The sequence below is a fragment of the Podarcis vaucheri genome (genome assembly GCF_965113315.1).
Source record: "Podarcis vaucheri genome assembly, chromosome: 17".
Taxonomy (NCBI): Eukaryota; Metazoa; Chordata; class Lepidosauria; order Squamata; family Lacertidae; genus Podarcis; species Podarcis vaucheri.
This window is the reverse complement of record NC_138755.1, coordinates 38,269,591-38,294,322: the sequence shown is the minus strand read 5'-3', so window position 1 is coordinate 38,294,322 and position 24,732 is coordinate 38,269,591. Positions and strand designations below refer to the sequence as shown.

General features: G+C 42.2%; 1 protein-coding gene across 8 annotated transcripts in view; it reads left to right on the top strand.

Annotated features, from left to right (window-relative positions):
* The window catches only part of PCGF3 (polycomb group ring finger 3), a gene marked incomplete at its 5' end in the record, with an annotated part of 48,865 nt that overhangs the window by 10,656 nt on the left and 13,477 nt on the right, over positions 1-24,732 (top strand). For 3 of the 8 annotated variants that reach the window (XM_082205165.1, XR_014214804.1, XM_082205159.1), the window contains 3 exons: positions 17,909-17,951; positions 19,673-19,710; positions 24,261-24,378. In XM_082205165.1, the coding sequence (XP_082061291.1) occupies positions 24,270-24,378 (109 nt within the window). Of the gene's footprint in view, positions 1-17,908; positions 17,952-18,978; positions 19,096-19,672; positions 23,643-24,239; positions 24,379-24,732 lie in introns of those variants that run through there. The other 5 variants (XM_082205164.1, XM_082205162.1, XM_082205161.1 and 2 more) reach the window with 5 other exon arrangements.

Sequence of the window (24,732 nt, the reverse complement as noted above, 5' to 3'; positions counted from 1 at the left end):
AGTCTAGCATTTACCAAGGCACCAAGTCGGAGGCTAGAGTAAGATCTGGTTCCTGACTTGGAGCCTCATGCTGTAAATGACGGTACCCAGTTCAATTTTTCTAGAAAAAGAGGTGCATGAACTCCTCCCTTGTTCTCTTATAATTGCAATAGTAGCTACCTGAGAGGTGCCAGAACTGTGTTCTGGTGAGTTCCAGCTGAAGAAAAGCCCTGGCAGTACAGCCAGTGTGGTGTAGTGGTTAAGAGCGGTAGATTTGTAATCTGGTGAACCGGGTTCGCTTCCCCGCTCCTCCACATGCAGCTGCTGGGTGACCTTGGGCCAGTCACACTTCTCTGAAGTCTCTCAGCCCCACTCACCTCACAGAGTGTTTGTTGTGGGGGAGGAAGGGAAAGGAGAATGTTAGCCGCTTCGAGACTCCTTCGGGTAGTGATAAAGCGGGATATCAAATCCAAACTCCTCTTCTTCTTCTTCCTTGAACCAGAGGATGGCAAAGAGGTCTCTCTGATGTTACAGCACCAGAGTCCATAGAACTGGATCCCTCAACCAGAGGAACATGATACTGCCTCCCACAGTATCTTGCCATTTCAAGGTGACGGTAACACACCATAGAATGCAAAAATGCCTGTCTGGAAGGCTGGCCCTTTATGAAAGCCCAGTTTACTTAGATTTGAGTAGAGTCAGAAACCTGGATGCTTGTTTGCCAAACACAAGCTTCGTTCAGTATTTTATGTAAAAAAAAGTAAAGAGGCTCAGGCCTCCTAGGCTGATGGGTCCTCTCTACTGCCAAATCTAACAATTCTCTAGTTTCTGCTAATTGTTTTTTTCAGGTCCTATTAGAAATCTAAAACACCAGTTAAATAAGCCAATTTGTATAATGAACGATTCCTGTGAGTTCTTCAGATAATTTAAACAGAATATTTGAAACATGGAGTGAATATCCTTATAAATGTGCCAACCATATATTTGATTTGGCAGCAAATAATGTGGCATGCTAACAGTAACTCTGCACAATAGCACTTCAAATCTCAGTGTTTTTAACACATTCCTAATTAGGTGTGAAGTGATGTGAAGTGATCGAAGGTTCATAGCATCACAGTGGTTGAAGCTCATTCAGATTTTCTACTAACACAGTTTATTAGGTTGGTAGCCAACTAATACTGGATATTAATCTGGATTGACAGTTTGTGAATCAAGGTTTCACTGACATTATGAAAAAGCTAACAATCCATATTTGAAGGGTGCCAGAGTCTTTCACTCAAGAATCTGAGCCTGTAAATGGTGCCTGAGAAAAAAATGGTCCTAGGATTGAGACAGAACTAAATGTCATGCCAAACATAGGTTGCTGCTAAATACACAGAGTCTGTGACAAGTTCACCCTATTTAAGAATACACAAATTTCCTTCTCAACAAATGTTTGCACAGCTGTGTACAATAAACAGAATGTATATTAGATATAAATATGTGCACAGCAGTTTAGAAACAAATCTTTAAAAGATACATTTTTGGTAATTGCTTAATATAGATATACTTACGGAAGCATATTATATTATGTATTCTTCTTCTTGCCCCAGGCCCAGGCACCCACCAGGGACGTGGGTGGCGCTGTGGGTTAAATCACAGAGCCTAGGACTTGCCGATCAGAAGGTCAGCGGTTCGAATCCCCGCGATGGGGTGAGCTCCCATTGCTTGGTCCCTGCTACTGCCAACCTAGCAGTTCAAAAGCACGTCAAAGTGCAAGTAGATAAATAGGTACCGCTCCAGCGGGAAGGTAAATGGAGTTTCCATGCGCTGCTCTGGTTTGCCAGAAGCGGCTTAGTTATGCTGGCCACATGACCTGGAAGCTGTTTGCGGACAAACGCCGGCTCCCTTGGCCAATAAAGCGAGATGAGTGCCGCAACCCCAGAGTCGGTCACGACTGGACCTAATGGTCAGGGGTCCCTTTACCTTTAGTATTGTTGAGAGTTGGTAGAGGAATGCACAGTGCGATGTCATTCTGTCATGTATTTCCATAAGATATTAAGGGGAGACAAGGGAAAATACCCATTTCATGGTCTTGCATCTGATTGTGGCCTTTCGTTGTGATCTGTACATGTCTACTCAGAAGTAAGTTCCTCTTTGTTCAGTGGGACTTACTCCCTTGCTAGGGTATTTAGGATTGCAGCCTTTTAAATCTGGTTTTCATAATAGGCTAGAGCTGGAAGTGCCATTGTACCTCTTGTACAGGGCGAGTCTTTTAAAAGAGGCCCCGTGGAACATGTGTACTCTGTATCCACGGGGCCTCTTTTAAAGGACTCACCCTGTATCTCGTCAATATGGCTAGGAACACTCTTTTTGTTCGGCCTCTAGGATTGTTGCTTTTTCTCTTAACAGAAGAGCTTTGCATTTGCACTAGAAGCAGAAATTCAACAAGTGAAAATTTCCTGGCAAGTTGTTGAAGTGACAAGAAAAAGCTGTGCCTGTTGAATTTCTGTTTGCTATGAAGCAGTTAAAAGGACAAAGATCCTCTTGTCAAGATGGAGAGAGTGATAGTCCTGAAGACTAAACTGATCATAGAAAAAACAAAAACAAAAGAACTTAACACCTCTCAATCTATTTCAGAACCTTTGGTGAGGCAAATGGGGACACTTTTGCATCTTCTGTCTCTTCAGTTTGATGATGAACAGAAAGCAAAGGATTATAAAGCAACAATGGGCAATTGGGTGTGGGAAGGAGATCACTCAGAGAGGGATGGGAGAAGTGTGGCTGGTTCACATCTTTGGTTTGTAGAGGAGTCAGAAAGAGGTTTTCACTGCACTAGGTGAGGAGCCACAATACAGGAAAACATCCTTGAGGGTGAAAGTAGGGAACACTGTGAAGTCCCCACAGTTAACTGCACATTTTGCGCAGAAGTTGAGCTTGTTGTTTGTTTCCTTTAGCAAACATGTGGAAGGCTAAATGTCAGATGTGAATCCTTGTTTACCTATAGCAAATTTATTTGCCACATAAATATTAATTTGGACATTTCATTTGAAGTTGACAAGTCAACTAGAAGTTGAAAATACATCCTTCCCCCTTTGCTCCTGAGAAAAATGAAAGAGCAAAATTAGCACATTCCCCCACTGGGTATTAGGCAGCCTGATACCCATGTTCTAAATGCATTATATTAATTTCAATATCATTTCTGTGATATGTTTTCAGACTAGATACAAGTACCCCACTTCTCTCCATTTTAGTCAACTAGCACTGATTAGGAAGTTGCTAGTGCTGATTTCAACAGCTTCCTCCCACCCCCCCACCCCATAGCCTTGCATATAAGTCTATGAAATTATGAATCTGCATACATTTTTACTAGCCCACCTATACCTATACCTGAATGCCTCAATATACACATTTCTTTAACTTGGTCACCTAAAGGTTATTCCTAGTTGTCATCAGGTGGATAGTTGAGTGGATATTGTTAGGTCAAGCCTGCAGTAAGTTTTTTCAGACTCTCATCAAATGGTTTGTCACGAAAGTTACCCCCGTGGGATGCTGAGAATGAAAACATTTTTGCTGAAGAGGAACTTCATTAAACCCGAAATCTGGGATCCCCTCCAAACCTGTGCCACAGTTTTGCAGTTGTTTTGCAGGGTTTTGCAGAGCAAACCTCACGTTTTGCAGCCCCCCCGTCAAACTGAGTAATCAAACTGGGGTTTGTTGTTAACCCCCCCAAAAACATCCTGTGCCAAGGGGGACTGAATTTTTTTGTCTTCTCCCCCAAGGAGACTGAGAGAAGGAATGGTGAAGAGGTTGAGAGGGAGAGCCAAGAGTTTATGAGGCAGAGATAGTGAACTAAACTGAACTAAACTACAGATGACAGGAAGAGCAGTCTTCTGCCCTGACTCAGCTTTAATCCAGCCACAGTTTATTGCCAGGCAAGTGGCTGAGACTGAGGCCTCTTGCTGCATTCCAGCTCAGACTGTAAGATCAGACAGGTCTGAGAAACCCCACTTGCTCATCTGTGGATAACTGATTTACTGGATTCTGTTCCTTCTCGTGTTTTGTTTAGCAGCATGCATATTTATCTGAAATGTTCCTCTTTTGTATTTCTCCCACTCTCAGTTTGATCAAATTACCTATAGGCTGTGATGTGATGTCAGTTTTCTGGAACGTTTTGAATTGGTATTTTTTCTTAAATTCCTCCCCCCCCCCCAAAAAAATAGGGTACGTTGCAATGGAAAAAATTATGATGCCCTAGAGAGCGATCTTATTTAGCATGCATATTTTATTTGTATTTAGTAAATCAAGCTAAAAACTTTGAAACTGCCAAACTTACCTAATATTTATTTGTAGTTGGCACCATTCATTGTTTCGGTGGAAAAAATAAACACTGGAAAACCTTCTACCCTACAGGTTCTCCTTGTAATTCTGTTGGCAACTTAATCAGTCTTACAAAGGCTGTGACGTTTATCCCCCTTCATCCATCCCATTTCAGTTAAACAACAACAACCACTAAGCTCAGGATTCCTAGAAAAAGAAGTTGCCAGTATGGAAAGTGGGGTTAACAAATGTTGCATGTATAAAATAAATGTTTGCTAAGAGTAGTTGAAATATCCAGAGCAGTTACATTTTATTCTGCAACCTAAAACAACTTCACACAGGAAGCAACTATTGTTTATGCTTTTATAATTTCAAGGTTACACTACTGTAATATACTTTAGTGGAAGACAGGAGTGCCTGGCGTGCTCTGGTCCATGGGGTCACGAAGAGTCAGACACGACTAAACAACTAAACAACAACAACAACAATGTACTTTAAGTAGGCCTACCTTTGACAATTTGGAAGCTTCACCTGGTGCAAAAAACCCCAGCTGGTGTATGTTTCTTTTTCTTTTTTTTCAGTTTTCATTGAAGGTGTCTCATCATTTCTAGGGACCTAGTTTCTGTCTCAAAATGAAATTCAGGTAGAATCAGAACTAAAAAACAAGTTTGGAGTGACACAGTTTGAACACTGCCATTTCAATGGTAGGACCATGATACAGATGGGGAGACTTTGTACTGCCACATCTGTGTGGAGTAAACCTTATTTGCCTGGCATTAAAGCATGACCCAAATGATTATGTTCAGTTGAATATGGAAAGTGCCAAGATAACTGCATTATCTTGGGTAGAATCTTACTCAGTTTTTTTCAGTATGCAAGTTGACCTTGCTGGTTTTGTTGTAAGATTTAGCGACTTCTGAGTTTGGCTGCTTTTGAAGTTTTCACTGAGGCTTGTTTAATCTAAGGTATTTCCCCTGTGAAGCCATAATTCAGTCCTAATGCCATTATTCTTGTAGAATTGTTAGTACCACATATTCAGTATTGGGACTTTACTTAAAGCTGAAATTGTAAAAGTTAAAAAAAGAGGGCTTTTGGACATTTATAAAACATTTACTACCTTAATTAAATTTAGCTACATTTTGCCCGGATTTGATTTACGGCATTCTAACATGCCTGCAATGAGTTTCAAACGTTCATTAGTCGATGTTCCAGCTAAACTCGCAGGTGGGGATTCTCAAACTTATGGGGACATTGTGGAATTTTGAAACAGTGCCAAGGAATACTGACTTTTCCGCTAGATTCCCACCCCGCTGCTCCCACACCACACTGCTTTTCCATTTAGTAAAAGTCAGATACAACAGAATTAAAACAGATCTTCTTGAATTTGCATGATTTAAATACTCCCCCCCCCCAAGAAAGGGCTGCCATTCATTCACATTTTGCCTTTCCACAGGATCTGGGTAAAAGTCAGCTCCACTAAAATCAGAAAACAGATCTTATTACATGGTTTTTAAAATGAGATCCACTCAGAACCACAATCAAACGAGATTTTACATTGGTGTCTATAGACTGCATGCTAAAAATCATGGATCCAGCCCTTGCCAGCAGTTACATGACACACACAAAAAGATGAACCCATGACATCAATCCTGATGAATTATCATGATTTTTAGATATATCAATAAAACCATCATGTCACATAATATATCTGAGTTTACCTATGATTTGCCTGAGGTATGGGGAGAAACTTTGTAAAAATCATGAGAATCCAAAAAACCCCCCGCTTCTAATTCATGTTTTTTGCCGTTTTACCAGCCATTCACTCAGTTTGGAGAGTTCCCTTTGGAGCTCTTAACAATCTCTCTTTGTTGTAGTGACCATCAGCAAACGTGGCCACCTCACTGCTCATTGCTAACTCTATAAATTGTTTATGAACACATTAAAAAGCAAAGGTCCCAATGCTGATGCTTGAGGGACTCCACTTTCTATACCTTCATTTGGAAAACTGTTCATTTATCCCTACTCTTTGCCTCCTGCAGCTTAATCAATTCCTGATTTGCAAGAGGGCCTAAACCTCTTATACCTTGGCTGCTAAGTTTATTCAGGAGTCTTTGGTGAGGTACTTTGTTGAAAGCTTTTTGAAGCTCCATGTACACTATGTCAACCAGATCACCTCTATCTGTATGCTTTTGTTGACACTCTCAAATAACTCTAAATAGGTTCATGATACGAATGTTCTCCGTAGCAGGTGCTTTACCACTGAGTGTGTGTGAGAGCTCCCAAGTGTGAATAGGTGTGCCACTTGGAGGAAGGGCTAGTACATTTTTGTGGTTGCGCTTCTGCAAGGTTACATGAGAGCTAGTGTCAGATTTCTTAATTTAGGCAACTTGAGCAAAAGGCTTATGTGGCAATGCTTCCTATATTTTGTCAGCTTCAAGAAACTGAAGACACTGGCAGCTTCCTCTTTCTTTATACTGTACTTTTATTCACTTGTAGAGCAAACTGCTTAACTTTTAATTTCATTTGAACACATATTCGGAGTTTCCCATTTATTTATTGGTCCCTGTGACGAGGCTGCATTAATGCCCACCTACTTTCAGGGTCTCGGGGGCTGTGTTTGGTGAGCTAGTTCCGTGTAGGGATCTCAACTACTACTTGTGTGTTGATTTGGAAGACTAATAAGTGAAATGCTGTCTTTGACCACTGCATGGCAGGGAGACAGCTTGGCACTAGTCTTCAGTAAGCTTACGTTCAGGTAGGCAAAATTGATATGAGAGCAGCCCTTAAAGGGACAGTCCTTAATTAGAGCCAAAGATGGTGTCTTGGTTTCATGGAATCCTTCCCCCCTGCCGTATCCAGTAAGATATTTGTACAGAATATTTTGGATACATTTTGGGATTTCATAGAATTGTAGAATCATAGAATTGTAGATAAACATCTAGTCCAACCCCCTGCAACGCAGGAATATGCAGCTGTCCCATGCAGGGACTGCCTTTGCAACCTTGGTATTGTCAGCACCATGCTCTAAGCAGCTGAGCTGTCCTCAACATTATTTTTGTGCCTCTGATGTGTTGTTCAGAATTTACAGAATAATATGGATGAAATGCTGGTCCCTGCACTGATTCAGAAGAGATTGTTTTTTTTATAAATGATATTTATTAAGAATTTTAGAAAAAAACAAAAAAGAAAGAGAAAAAGAAAAAACAGAAAAAACACACACACCACAATCAAACAATACAAATTAATAAAAATCAAAGTCAAAAAATAAAAACAAAGCACGTAACACAACACAATCAAAAGGCAAAAATAAGCCACAAACATTTAAAAACAAATCCAATATTCTCCAATCCTTAACTGTCATTACCTTCTTTCTCTGACCTCCTCACTCCTCCCTTTTTTTGTATCCTAGTTATTAATTGTCACAGCAAATCCTTTCCATTTTTCATAATATTCTGTCATTGATTCAGAAGAGATTGCAGTCTAAATGTGGGGACATGCAGGAAAGAAACGCAGGAGGTGGCAGGGGAAACCAGGGCTGAGTGCAAATGAAATGCAGTTAGAGGTGCTTAGGTTTTATTTCACTGGGGATTAGGATTTAGGAGCAACAGAAGAGGGGAGTTTGAAGAGGCTCTGAGGGGGAGCAGCGTGCAGATGTACCGTATTTTTCGCTCTATAACACGCACCAGACCATAACACGCACGTAGTTTTTAGAGGAGGAAAACAAGAAAAAAAATATTCTAAACGAAATAGTGGATATATGATTTTTGTGGTTCATGCTGTGGCCACAGACATGTGATCTGACGGTGAGTTTGGAGTAGCCCAATGCAAAAATCCTGAGGATCCATGTGGATCCATGCTTTGTAACCACGGAGGAGGGAAGGAAGGGGAACCATGGATCCTTTGCTCACGACTGCAGCAGATCCCCCCCGCCACCCGCAGGCATTCGCTCCATAAAACGCACAGACATTTCCCCTTACTTTCTAGGAGGAAAAAAGTGAGTGTTATGGTGCAAAAAATACGGTAACTTGTGTTTTTAATGTATTTGATGTCGGGATGCGGGTGGCGCTGTGGGTAAAACCTCAGCGCCTAGGACTTGCCGATCGTATGGTCGGCGGTTCGAATCCCCGCGGCGGGGTGCGCTCCCGTTGCTCGGTCCCAGCGCCTGCCAACCTAGCAGTTTGAAAGCACCCTCGGGTGCAAGTAGATAAATAGGGACCACTTTATAGCAGGAAGGTAAACGGTGTTTCCGTGTGCTGCGCTGGTGCTGGCTCACCAGAGTAGCTTCGTCACGCTGGCCACGTGACCCGGAAGTGTCTGTGGACAGCGCTGGCTCCCGGCCTCTAGAGTGAGATGAGCGCACAACCCTAGAGTCGGACACGACTGGCCCGTACGGGCAGGGGTATCTTTACCTTTTTTTAGCCCTGAGCCCGGTCTTGGCATAAATAACAAATTACTTACAGTACATACTTACTTGTGCAACTACATTCTAGGCATCAAAAGGGTAGTAGGCAGAGCTTAGATATGTAAATGCTGAGAAGTCAGCATATGAAACAGCTAATGGTTGGGGGAATAACTTAGAAAAACGAAACAAAGCACCATCCCAGTGAATTAACAATACAAATCCTGCTCCTACTTCTCTTCCAAAGTTCTAGGTTAATGGTTTGCCTGTTCAAAAACAAAACCAAACACTGACTGGGAATACCCATCCAACACTAAAAGATTCCAGTTGTAGGGTATTAATAACCAGCTTAATACTGAGTCTTGCATGAGTCAGTACTTTATTTTTTCCATAGCTTAAAGCATGCCTTGCATATTTTCATGCAAATGAAAGAAATAATGTTTTTAGAGGCTGTATAAAAGGCATTTGTGGTATATTTGCCATTAAAAATAAAGCTTCTCCAGTTATATTTCAAGTTGTCTCTGTAGGAAGTGTGAAGTGGGCATTTAGAGACAGTTTCAAAATGCTGAAGAAATTAAAAGGGCTGTTCTTGAAAAGCCTGCAACTGGGCATTATTATCCAAGCTTGAGCTTACTCCAAATTAGGGCTTTGCGTGTTTTCTTTCCCCACTGGAGGGCAACTTTCCACTGTTGGGAAGTCACAGCCTGCACTATAAATGCAAAATTCAAAACACATAAAACTTCTCTTCTCAAGGCAGAGATGGTTGGTTTGGTCAGGTGTGGGGAACCTTTGAATCTTCAGATGTTCTGGATCTACAACTCCCATCAGCCCCAGCAAGTATGGCTCATGGCCAGGGATGATGGGAGTTGTAGTTGAGCAACATTGGGGGGAGGAAATGCCCCCCGCACCTCGTCTAAGGTGCCAACTACCCTCTAATGATGTGCTGTGTTCATGCACAGCACCTTTTTTGTATCATAGGTTGTTGTTACTATTAAGAGTAATTAGAAGCCCAAACTTGCCACATTATTTTCTAAAATGCTAATTTTGAAGGAAGCAGAGAGCAGAGTCACTGAAATCATATTTCATGATTACTGTATTAGTGACTCATCATCTAGTTTAGGCATTCTTTATGCTCAGAATCAGTTTGCCAGAGGTTTAATTAGCACTGAACTTTGAAAAGGATGTTCGTATGTGTGGGTTATCAGGTAAGCAGCAAGCAGGTTACCAGCTGGGCCTTGAAAGGTCAAACTGTGCAAAGGTGGGTTTCATTAATGGCCGAGAGGGCAGTCTATTCTACATTTAATGCATGCTTAAATTGTGTTCCCCTCAAGCTGATTTTGCCTCTGGTGCCTACAGATTCTTCCTTCTTGACTTCAGTGGGTTTTCAGTATAGAAAACAATTGACCTGTCAGGCAGGAGTTTTCTCCCCAAAGCAGGTGCTTAGCCCATAAGCTTTTCTTTATTTTCAGGGTTTTAAGGAATTTAATCAGGGCTAAAAGGGGGGAAATGCAGTTAACCCTGGCTACATGGGTTCATGTGTTGACAGGACTAACAACTTCTGATTTTAAAAAATGTGGGCACCTTGATCGGTCCAGGCAAGTCAGTGGACAGAAGTAGAAGCAAAAGTTGTAGCAGCAGCTGGAATGCCAGGAGGAATGAGATGAAGACATGGAACTGCCCTGAGACCTCCGAGTATAAGGCGGTATATAAATTCAATAACTTTTTTATTTATTTTAAAAATTGAACACTTCCACCCACTCCTGCCTCCCTTTTGCCTCTACGCTGAGTAGAACAGAGTTGGGGAGACATTCTGGAGATATTGAGTTTTATTGTTTATTGCACTCAAATTATTTTTTTCTGTGAGTTTAGTATAAATGGCTTGTGATTCTTAATTAGTACTCTTGCTGTGTACTAACCCTTGGATTTTGTGAAGCATTTAACTGCTCTAAGCTGCTTTGGGAACCAATCTTGGTTGAGCGGGATATAAATATACTAATAGTGCAGTTGCTAATCACGTTTGCTTGGAAGTAAGTCCTACTGTGTTAAATGGGACTTAATCGCCAGGTAAGTGTGCATAGGATTGCAGTTTAAGTGAATAATAAAGCTTTTCATTTGCTCCTGTGTCTAGTGATGGAAGTCACGATGTGCGGCCACTGCTCATGTACCTGCATTCTAGTAAACTACATCTCTGGTTTGTGCTGTTACCCTCTTCATCCATGTTGTCTGAGAATAGGTTATCAAAAAGCAGCCACTGAAGTTGGAACAACATTCCCAGCCGTCCTTTGCTGTTTTCGATGTACAGTAATGCCAAGTCACAGCTTGCCCAAATTATGGTCTCATAGCATAATTTCGGATCTGGGTTTGCAAACAATGGTAGATGATGGTGGCCTGGACATCACAATAGACCATGGATTGAAGTTTATGTCTGATCTTATGAGTTTATGGGAAGGCCCATAAGTGTCGATACCACTTTGTTCTGCTTGTGCTACCTTTTTCTTTTAGACTACTGTTTTATTCTGATTACTGTGAAATGCATTTGTGAGCTATTGCTTAGGGTAGGAATCAGATCCCCCTAACCTTGAATTTTAACTTCTAATGGTGAGAGGTGCCAAATTTTGTGCTTCCAGTTCCCCTGAACAAATAGTTGATTCAAAACTTGATGAGACATCTGAGATGTGGGCTCCCCGGTGTAGTATGCCCGTTGCCTGCAGTTTATAGCAGTTGCTAATAAAGTTCAGGTTTAGTTCAAGACTGTTAGGATGGTTTCTAAAAGCTCTGCAAGCTTTAGTCTTTTTATATCCTAGAAACCTCTTATGTGTGCATAATATAGGTCCATTGTTAAGATATTTGGGTTTGGTGGAATTTTGCTTTGGCTCATAGGCATACTTGTCCCCTTACAGCTAGGTCCCCTGGAGTTCAGAAATACTTTAAGACTACTTTCATACTGAAGCTTTTCTTCTTCTTGTTGTTAAAATCCCTCTAGCGTTCTCACTATTGCATTTGCTTCTGTTGTTGTTTGATGGCTCTGTGTACTTCATATTTTGTATTCATTACTCTTTTGGGAAGGTTGTGTTGTTGTTTTTTAGTGCAATGGGGCTCTAAAACAGAATGCGGAAATTTCCTTACTTTTCAAAAATAGTATTGGTAATTTTTCAAAATCAAATCAGTTTGGATCTTTCTATAGCTTTCATGAATGTAAGGCCTGCCATTGCTTTGAGTACTGAAGTAATGTAAGCTGTCACTGTATGGAGATCTAGGCATCATGGAGATGGCGGCCTTTTAGCAGAAATGCAAAGTTAATGAAGCCTGAGGATGTGGTCAAGATGCTTGCAACTTTACAGCCTATTACAAGCTCTCTTGATTCATATTTATCCTGGCTGATTACTGCCAGTCCTTGAAGCTTTACTGGGTAGCTCCAAGGTGTGATGAATGCCTGGTCCCTGCTGCTTTGGAGGAGGTGGTAGTGTGGCCATGCAAGGGGGAAAAAGCACTTTGGGAGCAGAGGTTTATGCCAATTATTGCATGCAAACTACTTTCAACACACCTTTTTTGAGATAGGGTGGTGCTGGTTCAGCTGTGGATGCTTTTCTAGTCTGGTCTGGTTTTGGGGCAGAGCTGGTCTCCGCCACCCTGAAAGATGACCTTCGGGATGGCGAAGTGTGACCATGCTGAGATTGCTTGGATCTCTCTGTGACCATTGATACCATTCACCACATTATACTCCTGGACCATCTTTGTTGGTTGGGGACACCATTTCACAGTGGTTTTACTCCTACTTGCGGGGTTGGTTCCAGAAAATAGTATTGGATGGCTGTGTCTCAGCCCCCTGGCAATTGATTTGTGGGAGCCACAGGCAACAATTTCCTCCCGAAATGATTTAATATTTATATGAAGCCAGTGGGGGCAGTCAGTGGGAGATTTGGGGCAAAGTGTCACTAGTATGCTGATGATGCCCTTCTATATTTCTTTGGAACATCTGAACCAGGAGAGGCTGTGTATGTCCTAAACTGGTGCCTAGAAGCCCTAGAGGCCTTCATAGGCTGAATGAGAGCATATAAACTGTGACCAGACAGAGACACTATGGATAGGAAATCCCCAGATCATAACCTTTCAGTTAACTCTATAATTCTATCTATGTGTCTTAAGTGCCCTTTGACAAAGTCATATTGACAGTAGATCCATTGAAATGAATGGACTTAAATTAATTATGATTAACTTAAATCCATTGATTTTACTGGATCTCCTCTTGAGTGTGACATAGTCAAAGGCCATTCTTTGAATTTAGCTTGTTAACAGTCCAAGTCCAATTTTTTGGATAATCAAAAGTTTGCATTGGGTGGGGAGCCTTGACTCTGTAGAGTTCCCATCTCCTATCATCCCTGACCTTTGCCTGTGCTATCTGGAACTGATGGGAACTAAAATTCAACAATATACAGAGGGTTTCCCACCCTTGGTCTACATTATTTTATCAAATTTCCCACTAGCTTTGAGTCATTGTACAATGAGTTGAGCATCTTAGTGTACAAAATCATTGTGATAATCATCGCCAGTCTTGCATGTGAGCTTGTTTCTTCTCTTAATCTAAAACAGGGAGAGGTTAGCAGCCAAATGCAGTGCCTTGAATCATATGACAATTTGAAGTCTGTGAAGGAGGCAGGAATGGACTAGAATAGTGTATGCTTCCCCCTTCTCATTGCATGATTACCAGCAAGTTACGACTGGACTTCTGCACCCAACTTCATTAACTAGATAGTTCTGATTCATTCCTTTTGTGCCATCTGTTCATTAAATGACGTTGAAGAGGAAGGTGAAAGAAATTGCTCACACTTATGAGTGTTTGAATGAATGATGCTTAATTTGTCACTGGTGATTGTCTAATATTCAGTCTTAATACCTTCAAAAATTTACATTTAATTGGTTTGTAGTATAAAGCTCACTGTAAACTAAACCTGCCAAAACACTGATCAGAGAACTGATTTTCTTTTACAGCAACCACCGCTTAATCAGTAGTTGTTTTAGCAAATAATCTTGTGCAAAGAAGTCTAAAATACTCTCTTAAAAATAAGTATGCCCAGAAAATAGTCAGACTTCATACTTATGTGCAATGTATGCACAGGAAGCTGCCATTAGTTTTACCTTTTTCTCAAGGGAAAGATGCTTCAACCTCTTGATCATTCTGGTTGCAATATTCTGTAAGTGGTGGTCCTTTATCTCATATAGGTAAAGATACCCCTGACTGTTAGGTCCAGTCATGGACGACTCTGGGGTTGTGTGCTCATCTTGCTCTATAGGCTGAGGGAGCCGGCGTTTGTCCGCAGACAGCTTCCAGGTCATGTGGCCAGCATGACTAAGCTGCTTCTGGCGAACCAGAGCAGCGCACGGAAACATCTACTCAGCAGCAAACCTGGGGTTGCAACAGGGAGCTGCAGCCAGTCCTGGTTCCTTGCTGAGTGTATCTGTATGATACATGAATCCTGAAATATTTTTACACTACATTTTTAGATGTACAGTTATGTATATGCAACCACAAAATGTAGTGTGTGAGAGGTGTGCAAGTAAGCGCATATGGGAGCGGAGCAGCCCCTGCCTTTGTGTTGTGTGAACAGAGGGCTTAAGACACCAGTAATACTGCATTCCTCTTCTGACTTGAGAACATGCTTCTAGAGCTACTTGGCCTCAAAGGCATGAATTGTTGACTAGGATATTTAAGCTTGCTAATCTTGGAAGATTAAACTGATTTTACTAATTTAGGGGTGGTAATTCATCTCTGGAAGTTGAAGGATTTTTGGAAGGGTTACCAATTAGTATTTGGTTGTACAGTAGTTAATTTTCAGCTATATGTGTAACAGCAGTGGTTCACTGTACCTTAAAGGTAAAGGTACCCCTGCCCTAACGGGCCAGTCTTGCCAGACTCTAGGGTTGTGCGCTCATCTCACTCTATAGGCCGGGAGCCAGCGCTGTCCGCAGACACTTCCAGGTCACGTGGCCAGCATGACAAGCTGCATCTGGCGAGCCAGCGCAGCACACGGAACGCCGTTTACCTTCCCACTGGTAAGCGGTCCCTATTTATCTACTTGCACCCGGGGGTGCTTTCGAACTGCTAGATTGGCAGGCGCTGGGACCGAACGACGGGAGTGCACCCCGCCGCGGGGATTCGAACCGCTGACCATGCGATCGGCAAGCCCTAGGCGCTGAGGTTTTACCCACAGCGCCACCCGCGCCCCACTTCACTGTACCTTAGGTGTCAGTTATTCATTGTTTCAGAAAAATCATATTCTTAAGTCTTATTCAGTCATTATCCCCTCAATGTAGTTACCACTGTGCAAGAGGGAGAGTCGGGGTGAGCCCATTAGCCCCCCCCACTTTATGTTTCCGTGGTCATTTCTACTGTCCATGTGTTGGAGGCAATTTACAACTGAGGACTCTAGCTTGCATAGAACATCTAGTCAAGTAGAGCAAGTGTCCCACTGCAGACATTCAGCCCCCAGCATGTGGAGGCCTTCAGGAATTTCAGCATGTACAGGGTGAGTCCTTTAAAAGAGGCTCCGTGGATACAGAGTACACATGTTCCACGGGGCCTCTTTTAAAAGACTCACCCTGTACATGCAGGAGGAGCTGTCCCAAATGAGTTCATTTCTGCTTCCTCCTTTGCATGTTAGTCCCCATGGGGTGGGAGGGAGAGTAATTGCAACAACATGTCAAAGCAGTTTGCAAGAAATGCTAATTAAATTCAAAAATCTCTGAACTACACCTGAAAGTAGTGCCCATAATTGTCAGGTGCACTGCATATGAATTAAGTTCATTTGGGGTATAACATTGAACAATTTCTAGTTCAGGTTCATTCTCTTACATGTGTTTTGTACTCTTTAGACCCTTTGAGCCTTTATGCTTAAAGATCATAATTGTTGAGGGGCGTGTGTGGAAATTAAACAATTCACATCCCATTTTGTGTGTTTTGATGTTTTCTTAGTCTTCTTAAGTATGTTTTATTCTTCAGCACAACAGCTTGTGAATGCTGAATTTTTGTTTGCAATCATGTGCATCAGTGGTTCCTAACCTTTTCACTTGGTATAGTGACCCATAAATTTATCAGGTTTTTTTTGGACTTCAGGTCATTGGCAGGCATTGGTTTTATGCATTTTAATTGCATGTTTGTGTATTTTATTACCTTGAGGCATCCAAGCAACAATTTACTTAATGTCCTTATTAATGTGGAATATGTTGAATTGTTTATAGTACTTAAAAAGTTACCCATAGTTTTGTTTATGGGAATGTAAGAACATCAACCATATGATTGCAGGATATTCCTCCATAAACTGTTGTAATTTGTTTTTAACACATACAATTACACAAGCCATGTTATATCTAACAACATATTAATAGTTTAAATATTTTTATTCTAAATGAAGTCCATTTCGGCAAATAACAGTGGGATTGCTAAACTAGCATTTTGTCAAAGAGTAGTTCAATGTAGGCTTTAATGGTATTAGACATGGTTCTCATATCATTATGGATACATAACCTGTTTTTGTATTTTGGCTTCATAGCAGCCATTCCTGAAAAATCTCTATCAAAAAGCTATTTGCTACCAAATGGCAGCAAATATTGCTTCATCAGCAAGCTCTAGATACTCTGTGGCAACATGAAAGCAAAATTCAGAGCGCCTCATTTACAGAAGTTATCTTACAGGGTCTTATCACATGACAATTGAAGGAGTTGTTCTTTTTGCACAGTGAGGACTTTGTGACATCAGTTGCAAATGGGTTTTGCACCTATTCAACCTTCTCAGTTCTAAGCACACTTCAAATTACCATTGACTTAACTAACCTTGGCAGCAGGTTCAGTGATGGTTCACTTGTACGGGGAGTTTTTCTGAGTGATTATTACAGCTCATCTGTGATGCACAGCTGCCAAAGGAGCGCCTTGTGGTGAACTGTCACTGGATCTGCCAGCAGACAGCAGTTCCCAAGTGTTACAGTGTAAGACCTGAGCCATCCGGATGTTCAGAGACATGTGTTTATTCAGATCCCGACCCATTTGTGGGTCATGACCCATAGGTTGGGAAACAGTGATTCAGGTGAACTTGAATTGAACTGTGAACTGGATGGTGGTGAGCTGGAATTAGTGCCTTTTGGATTTCTTGAACTTGTTCCTTTTAAAAATGAATTCCCAAGTGGCCATCTCTTTTTTGTTCTTATAGCAAGAAAATGCTTTTTATCCTCCAGCAGGAAAATACAGTGGTACCTTGGGTTAAGTACTTAATTCGTTCCAGAGGTCCGTTCTTAACCTGAAACTGTTCTTAACCTGAAGCACCACTTTAGCTAAGGGGGCCTCCTGCTGCCACCGTGTTGCTGGCACACGATTTCTGTTCTCATCCTGAAGCAAAGTTCTTAACCCGAGGTACTATTTCTGGGTTAGTGGAGTCTGTAACCTGAAGCGTATGTAACCTGAAGCATATGTAACCCGAGGTACCACTGCAATGAAAAAAGGCATTCATGTACATCTGTAGAAATAGAATAGATTTGGACCTTGTCATGAAATTTGTCACAGAATAGTAGATGAAGAAAGACTCAATAGCAGATTGCATGTGGGTTGCAAGACAGGTAATACATGTATTAGGAATCAAGTTTTGAAGCCTGTGTCCCAGTTTTATCCCAGAAAAACTGGGGACTAAGAAACAAGAAGTGAGCAGAGCTGGCTGGTGCTGCCATCCATTTATTATAATTATGATAAAAATTATATCATAATTATTCTGCCACTCCTGTCAGCGGAGCCCAGGGCAGCAGAAACAGCAAAAGTAAAACAGCGTCAGACTAGTTGGTTTAACTCTGCGAAAGGTTACACTCTTGTACCCTCTATACTAGATCTTGTGGATCTAGGGATTTTATCCAGTGACCTATTTTAAGCAGGAAAGCAGTTGGCCTTTTGATAGCTTGACTATTTTATGCTGACAGAAATAAGTTCACCGGAAAAGGATCAGAAATACTTCTCATTTCTGTCACCCTGTGGTGGCAGGGGAAAATGACATCTACACTTTGTTTCAGTTCATGTATCTCTTGTTAGCCTCATATGTCTAATTTTTCTTCTCTGCACTGTGACAGACACCCATCATTTAATGTCAGCCCCATCCCATATATGCATTGAAATATTTACCTATATTCCTTAAATCTCTGGTATTTGTTCTGGCAATCGTAGTGTTACCTAACAGATTGTTTTCCTCTCTCTTTTCAGGTCTCTGGATGGCAGACTCTGAAAAGAAATGCAGTTTTAAGAGGTATGTCGACCACATGTGCTTCCAGAATTATTTGGGAAAAGAGCGCTTTACTGATGGAATTGGACTTCTCGCTTCTCACTTTAAATAGATGAAAGGGGAAACAGGGATTGAAAACAACAAGCACACCCAAGTTGAAATTGGTGCTTTTGAAGTTCTAGTCATAATTAAAATTTCAAAACGCTTAGTTTTACTGTAAACAATAAAATTGCTGCTGTCCCACCAGATAGAACCTGTTTTAGTCTCAACATCAGATTTGTTATGGGTCCAGTATAAGTTGCTTTTAATGTTAGCCTTTAGTGTTATGGCGCGACAGTTGTGTAGAAGCTCAGGGAGGTGGAGGTAACTGTTTTAATCTTGAGGGTTTTTTAAATGTAGGAATACTTTTTTATTCAACTGAAATATCTCGACACTCTTTCACATTAAGAATGTCAATGGAGATCCCCAAATCTGTTTGAATTGCATCACTATAAAATATTTGAACTTACCCTCCTAACTGGAACTAGGGAATTCCTGTCAGTGGCAAGAAGTCCTTTATGCTCTGATTCCTGCCACAAAGAAACGTTTAATGTGTTCAAAGTTTTGGAATGTCACAGAAGAGTCTTTGAGTGGTTAAGTTATCATTGCAAGGCTACTGAGAGTCACCCAAACTCTAAGCTAACCCGGCTTCTTCTGGGGTAGTTTGTCCACCACCCTGCGCTCATCTCTCACCTGTGAATCCTAGAAGCTGTCAGCATGCAACAACGACCACACCCTGGGAACGGCTTTGGCTAGTTGGCTAAACCAGGTGAGGGTAGCCGACGGGACTCAACCCTTGGTGAGTTAGGGACTTCCCTAGCATGCGAAGACAGGCTCTGGCAGATTGAGCAGACAAGACTAGTATTAGGTTCAGCAGTCAAGAAGATGGTTTCTGTACATGCCGTAGAGGAAAGTGAGGGGCAGATGGGGCTCATTCACCTGGAAAGGTAGCCCACCTAGGAGAAGGAAAAATCTGATGCTAAATCTCTGCTGCTTTGTGGAATATCTTCAGGAGAAGAAAAGGCTAAGGAGCAGGGCTTTTTCTCAGCCGGAACTTGCCAGAAGTCAGTTTCAGCACTTTTCAAGCGGGTGCTATTGCCATTCTAAGAGAATGAGGGAGGTTTTCATGGTGAGTTTTGGCATGTCTTTTTTTTGAAAAATAGCACTGCTAAGGAGTCGGAGTAAACCTAACACAAATCCAGAGTGGAGACCCTAAGACAGTTGGATGGTGATTTGTACACCTCCTTCTGGCAACTCCTGCCACCGAATTGGTGCCAGACATATTGCTCTGCTTTCCTTTGAGACCCCATCAGCGAGGCTGGGGTGGTGGTGTCTTGTCTTCTGGGCAGCCCAGGACCTCCATACACACTGCCCAGGCTTACACCCCGGGGTGGTCACTTCAGTGCTGCTAGTGCAGTAGCTTGACTTCACTCCCAGAGCTGCATTTCATTGTCTCTCGAGACAGATGGATACCAACACAAAGCACTATGCCATGGGAGCTAGGAAATCGCTCTTTTCAGAAGCAGAAAAGCTTGAGGTTATCTTGGGGCCAAACTAGATATGACCAGGGGAGAGTAAGTATTAGCTCTCCCACTGTTAATTTTTTTATTTCTTTAAAAAATAACAATTTAAATACAATTAGAAGTGTAGGCATCCATTTGAGACAATGTGTTAACCCTATTCTCTCTGTAACATTTTCCTATTAGGCTGCTATTTGCCCTGCAAGAGAAAACAAAGCGTACAGGTATCCATATTATTAATAGCTTCAGAAGATGATTTTCACTTAAACAACAGCACAGAGTAAAGGGTTTAACATACACACCCCACTGCAGTTACAATCAAATTTCCCAATGTACCCCTGCAACTGTTGTTAAACTGTAAAAGTATGTACACTGGATGTGCTCTCGTGGCTCTTCTGTCATGCAAACCCTTTGACAAATGTCATATTCTGTGTAGGATTCCCCAGGCATGGAACTGCAGAAGATTGCAGTCCTGGTTGTTGCAGCTGCTGTTCATTCTTCTAACCACAGTTAGTGCCCACTTCCTCTGAAGCACATGAATTTTCTGTTTGCATTTATTAGCTAAGATTATGCTGTTTATTTTGAGGATTAGATGGGTTTGTTTAGCATTACTTCTCGGTATCTGATATCTCAGATCTCTGGGGCACTGCTTTATATGGTGCCAGAGTATGGCTTACCATGAATGTTTTGAGTCCCACACTACCTTGCTCCTTCCCAGGCTTTTTTAGGTCAGCACAAGACAGGAGATAAGCCAAAGTTTTGCTTATTGTGTTGTCTGAACCCAGAATTGTTGTTAAGGAGGAGATAGTGTACAACTTTCAGGGCTGTGAAAGGACTGGCCATTGTCATGTTCTCAGCATGGTTTGGCTTAGTGTGATGTACAGATGTGGCCATTACATGATCCTCCATGGGCAAATACACTCAAATACACCAAGGGGAGAGATAAACTGCTATTATACTATTGCAACATTTACCATATTTTACACTCGTCCAGCCCGAAGTAGAAGGGAGAAACACACTGCTCTGAAAAGCACAGAATGGAGCAAAACTAGCACCCCCACCACCAAGCTGTCATGGCTGGCCAGTTTGGCAATGTTGTGGAGATGATATGGCAAAGTTTGAAATGGATGTTTGAGCTGGATACTGCGATGGGGGGCTATTTACGCTGACACAGATCTGCCCCATTACACATTCTCTCAGCTCACCCCAGACTCAGCGTATCAGACATAATGAAACCTTATTCTTCCTTTGGTGATCACTCATAGTCAAGTAAGATTGTCTTCCATGAACACGATCTTAACAGTGAGTCCATAAGTGACTGTGGAGGCTAATTATGGATCCACACATCCTTCCATAGTGGGGACATAGGTTTCCAGACAGGAGTTGATCATGGTGAGGGTTTGCCAAATGTGCCTTCCTCTTAGCACGTTTCTCCCTTTTGTCCTGAGTTCGAGTGTCTCCAAAGTCCATGATACCTTTGGTAAAGGCAGCATCTTCCACCATGTGAGCAGGAAGACACCAGCAACCAAAAGCTGTTGGCATCCTTGCACTTAGAGGTACAGTTTGCCCTGGCAACACATACTCCTTGCAAGTACGTTTTTGATTGCAGCATGTAAAGAGGACGAAGGAGGGGCCATATAACATAGAGCCCTGAAAGCTTCCTTGGAAGGAGGCCCGCGGAGAAGAGAGCATAGAGCCCTCTTTGAGACAAGAGCTCAGGACTCACTTAAGGAGTAGAAGTGTCTTTTGCCAAGCAGGGAAAGGGAAGTACCAGGATAATGGACAAAGGAAACTGCAACCACTCACTGACAACAGTGCCCTCCATTAGCTCACTGTATAGGGTACAAGGTGGGGAAAATGGAGTTTGAACCTCACCAGGGGGAATAGGGAGAAGATGAGCAACACCAGAGAAACTACTCAGCAGTTCCCTATTGGCAGCAGACCGGAAACAGATGCATCGTGACACATTGGTTTCCCTCAGCGTTGAGACCCAGTCACATGTGCCAGAAGCACATAGGTTGCAGATGAAGCCAGGCGGAACAAGTGGCATTCTCATGGAGGGCGTCTGAAAGTAGATCATACCGGGGAGAGGGATTTACCGCTTCCTGGCAGTAAAAGAGCCTGAGTGCACAATCTTGACCAGATGTCAGTCCAATTGAATTCAGTGGGGCTTTCCCTGAGGAAAGGGGGTTAGGATTGCAGCCAAATCGTAGTGAATAGCACCTGGGATGGAAGAGAGCCTGAAAAGAAAGGTCTGTGGCACGACCAGTTCCTCCAGGAGGGCTGCTGTACCTTGGACAGTTGCTCAGTAGCAAGGTAACTGCTGTGGTGCCCCTCATGGCTCACAACTTCATGTTGATACTGAGAACAAAGAGTGGCTGGAAGAAGTAGGCCGGGAACAGGCAGGGGCATCCTGATTGCTGGTCATGGGGTGCTCTTCCTTGGGGCCTACGTGGAATGGATTCCCCATTCCTTGTAGGCCATGGGGAAAGCCTGCCCAATGAAAGCTTGCTACCTGTGGGCAGTGGCCCATGGAGAGCAAGAGGCATCTGCTGCCAGACTATAGTACTTGCATCTCCTCAAGCACAGTTGGTGTTTGTAAGAGAAGACTGAGTGCCGCCATGGGGGAGAGCCATCCGTCTCCCTGTTTCATGGGAGTTTGCAGTGGAACTGTGTGTGTGCTCAAAGAGCTAGTCTTGGTCCATATGTCCAGGCTGTGACAAGCAAGGCAGAAGTGCTTGGCCAGCAGTATCAGTGTATGAAATGGAGAGCCAGTGTGGTGTAGTGGTTAAGAGCAGTTGACTTGTAATCTGGTGAACCGGGTTCGCATCTCCGCTCCTCCACATGCAGCTGCTGGGTGACCTTGGGCTAGTCACACTGTTTCTTGCTACTCTGGCTATGGGGATGGGTGTGGAGGAAGCAATACAGTTCAGGCAAGACACAGTATTAATATATAGCAAAGTGGGGTGATGAAAGACATAGGAGACGGTTGAATCAGTCATACTTTGTGGCATACAACCCCCCCTCCCCCAGCGTTAAGGACCTGTCATATGGAGAATTGCCTATGCTGATTTCTCTTGGAAAGTTTGGCTTTGATATGCAATACCTTCATCGGACATAAAAACATATGAATGATTCATTTCTAACAATCTACACAATAATTTGTAGAAGGCCTCTTGAGGGGAGAGAATAGTTAATCATAAAAAAAAGAATCCCCCCCCCTAAGAATCTTGAGTTTGGCTCCTGCTAGCTAGTTTTATTGAATGACATGTACATTGATCAGGAAAGCAAAGGAAAATGGTCAGTGCAGCATTATCTTAAAGTAATCTGAAGACACAAGTACATTGAATTACCCTTACTGCAATGAAATTATGAAATGTGTTCCAAAATAAAAATTAATTAAAATGTTTTCTGAGCCAAAGTGTCTCAGCAGTTCTCACTGAAAAGCATGTTAATTTGGTGACACCTGCCGCGTAGGATACCATTGCAACAGATGGTAAAACTAGCTCCCCCCCATTTTTTATTATTTAATGCTATACTCCTCTTTTTCCAGTGCAGATTTTCCCAGTGAGGAAATGTGAGCAGGTGCTTTTATCCTACTTATAAGTTTTAGTATGGCATACTTCAGCTGCTTTCTGGGAACTTTGAATTTGTATGAGCTAAACTCGCTCATCAAATTTGGGTGTTTTCATAACGTTCTTGAGAGATTTTGACAGTTTGTTTTGTCAGGGTCCCCCCTACCCCAGCCCTTCCAAATTTAGGGTTCAGGGATTTATTCTTGATGAAAGCGCACATGCATGCATTACACACAGATTACACGGAGACTTGTTTAACTTCTGTTCAAAGGCCCCAGTTGAAAGAAGGAAGATGACTAACCATTCCTTATTGTCTTACGCTACCAACATACACATTAGTCCCCACCCCCAAAGTTACACAGACTTTTGATTCATAAGGTAATAAAATATGTAACATCTGTCCCCTGAGGCAGACTTTCAACAATTCCTTACAGACCGAGCGACTCCAAATTCCTAGATACTGGATTCCTATCATGCTGCTTTTTAACTGACCTGAAGTCAGCTGCAGGTTATATCAGTCTAAGGTCAGTTCAATCGTATACATTCCTACTCAGTTCAATCGTATACATTCCTACTCAGAGGTAAGCTCCATTACAACATCATGACCTAGGAAGCTGCCTTATACTTAGTCGGACTGTTGACCTACCTAGCTCAGAATTGTCTACTGTGACTGCCAGTGACTCTCCAGGGTTAAATACAGGTATGTGTTTGTGTGATAGAATCATGTGAGCCTCTACCCAGTAACGTGGGGATTTTTGGAGGTTTTTGAAATTTATGCTAGTAATTCATTCTAATTTGGGATCCTACAATCCATACTTCCATCACTGCCCCCAACTGCAATCTGAAGTGGTGCAGTCCAGTAACCTTACCTGCTACTTCTGAGAACTAGGCCCCAGTTAAACCTGATTGTGTAGAATGTCACAAACTTAGTTGCAAATAAATATTGCAGCATTAGGTCTAGAATACCAAATTTTGAACTTGCCTTTAGTAATTGGATTGGATAGTTCAGTGGATATTCATTCTCATTTTCTTAAACCAGGACCCTTCTTTTCAAGTAAGATATTGTTAGGAAGAAAGCTACATTGAAAAACCTAATCACTCTCTGTATTGCAGGCTTATCATGAACGTCAAATATTTAAATTTGCAAAGGCCACTTACATCCACACTTGGAAAAACTGATGGCCCTGTTTTTCTTGCAGACACCAAAGATGCTGACGAGGAAGATTAAGCTTTGGGACATCAATGCCCATATAACCTGCCGCCTTTGCAATGGTTATCTTATTGATGCTACCACTGTAACGGAATGCTTGCATACCTGTGAGTATTAATATATCTACCCATAGTGATGTTTCATCAGATGCAAGATTAGTGGGCTGGGTATTTTTCATTGTTCGACACATCCTCTCTGCCTGCTTCTTCTAGCTCTGTAATGTTTCAGAGTCAAATGTCAAATACCAAGCTTCTCTCCACCCACGCCCCCATCCAGGATCAGATCGTGGGTGAAGACAGATTCTGATTACAGATAAAATCCATATTCTGGCTGGATAAGATGTTACTTTCTGCTGGGAAGGACATAGCAGGGGTCCCTGTAAGCCTGAGGCTAACTCCCATGTGAATACAAAGCATATGCTATGGTCCTTCTTTTAGTGGTAGGGGAGAGTGTAAATGAAT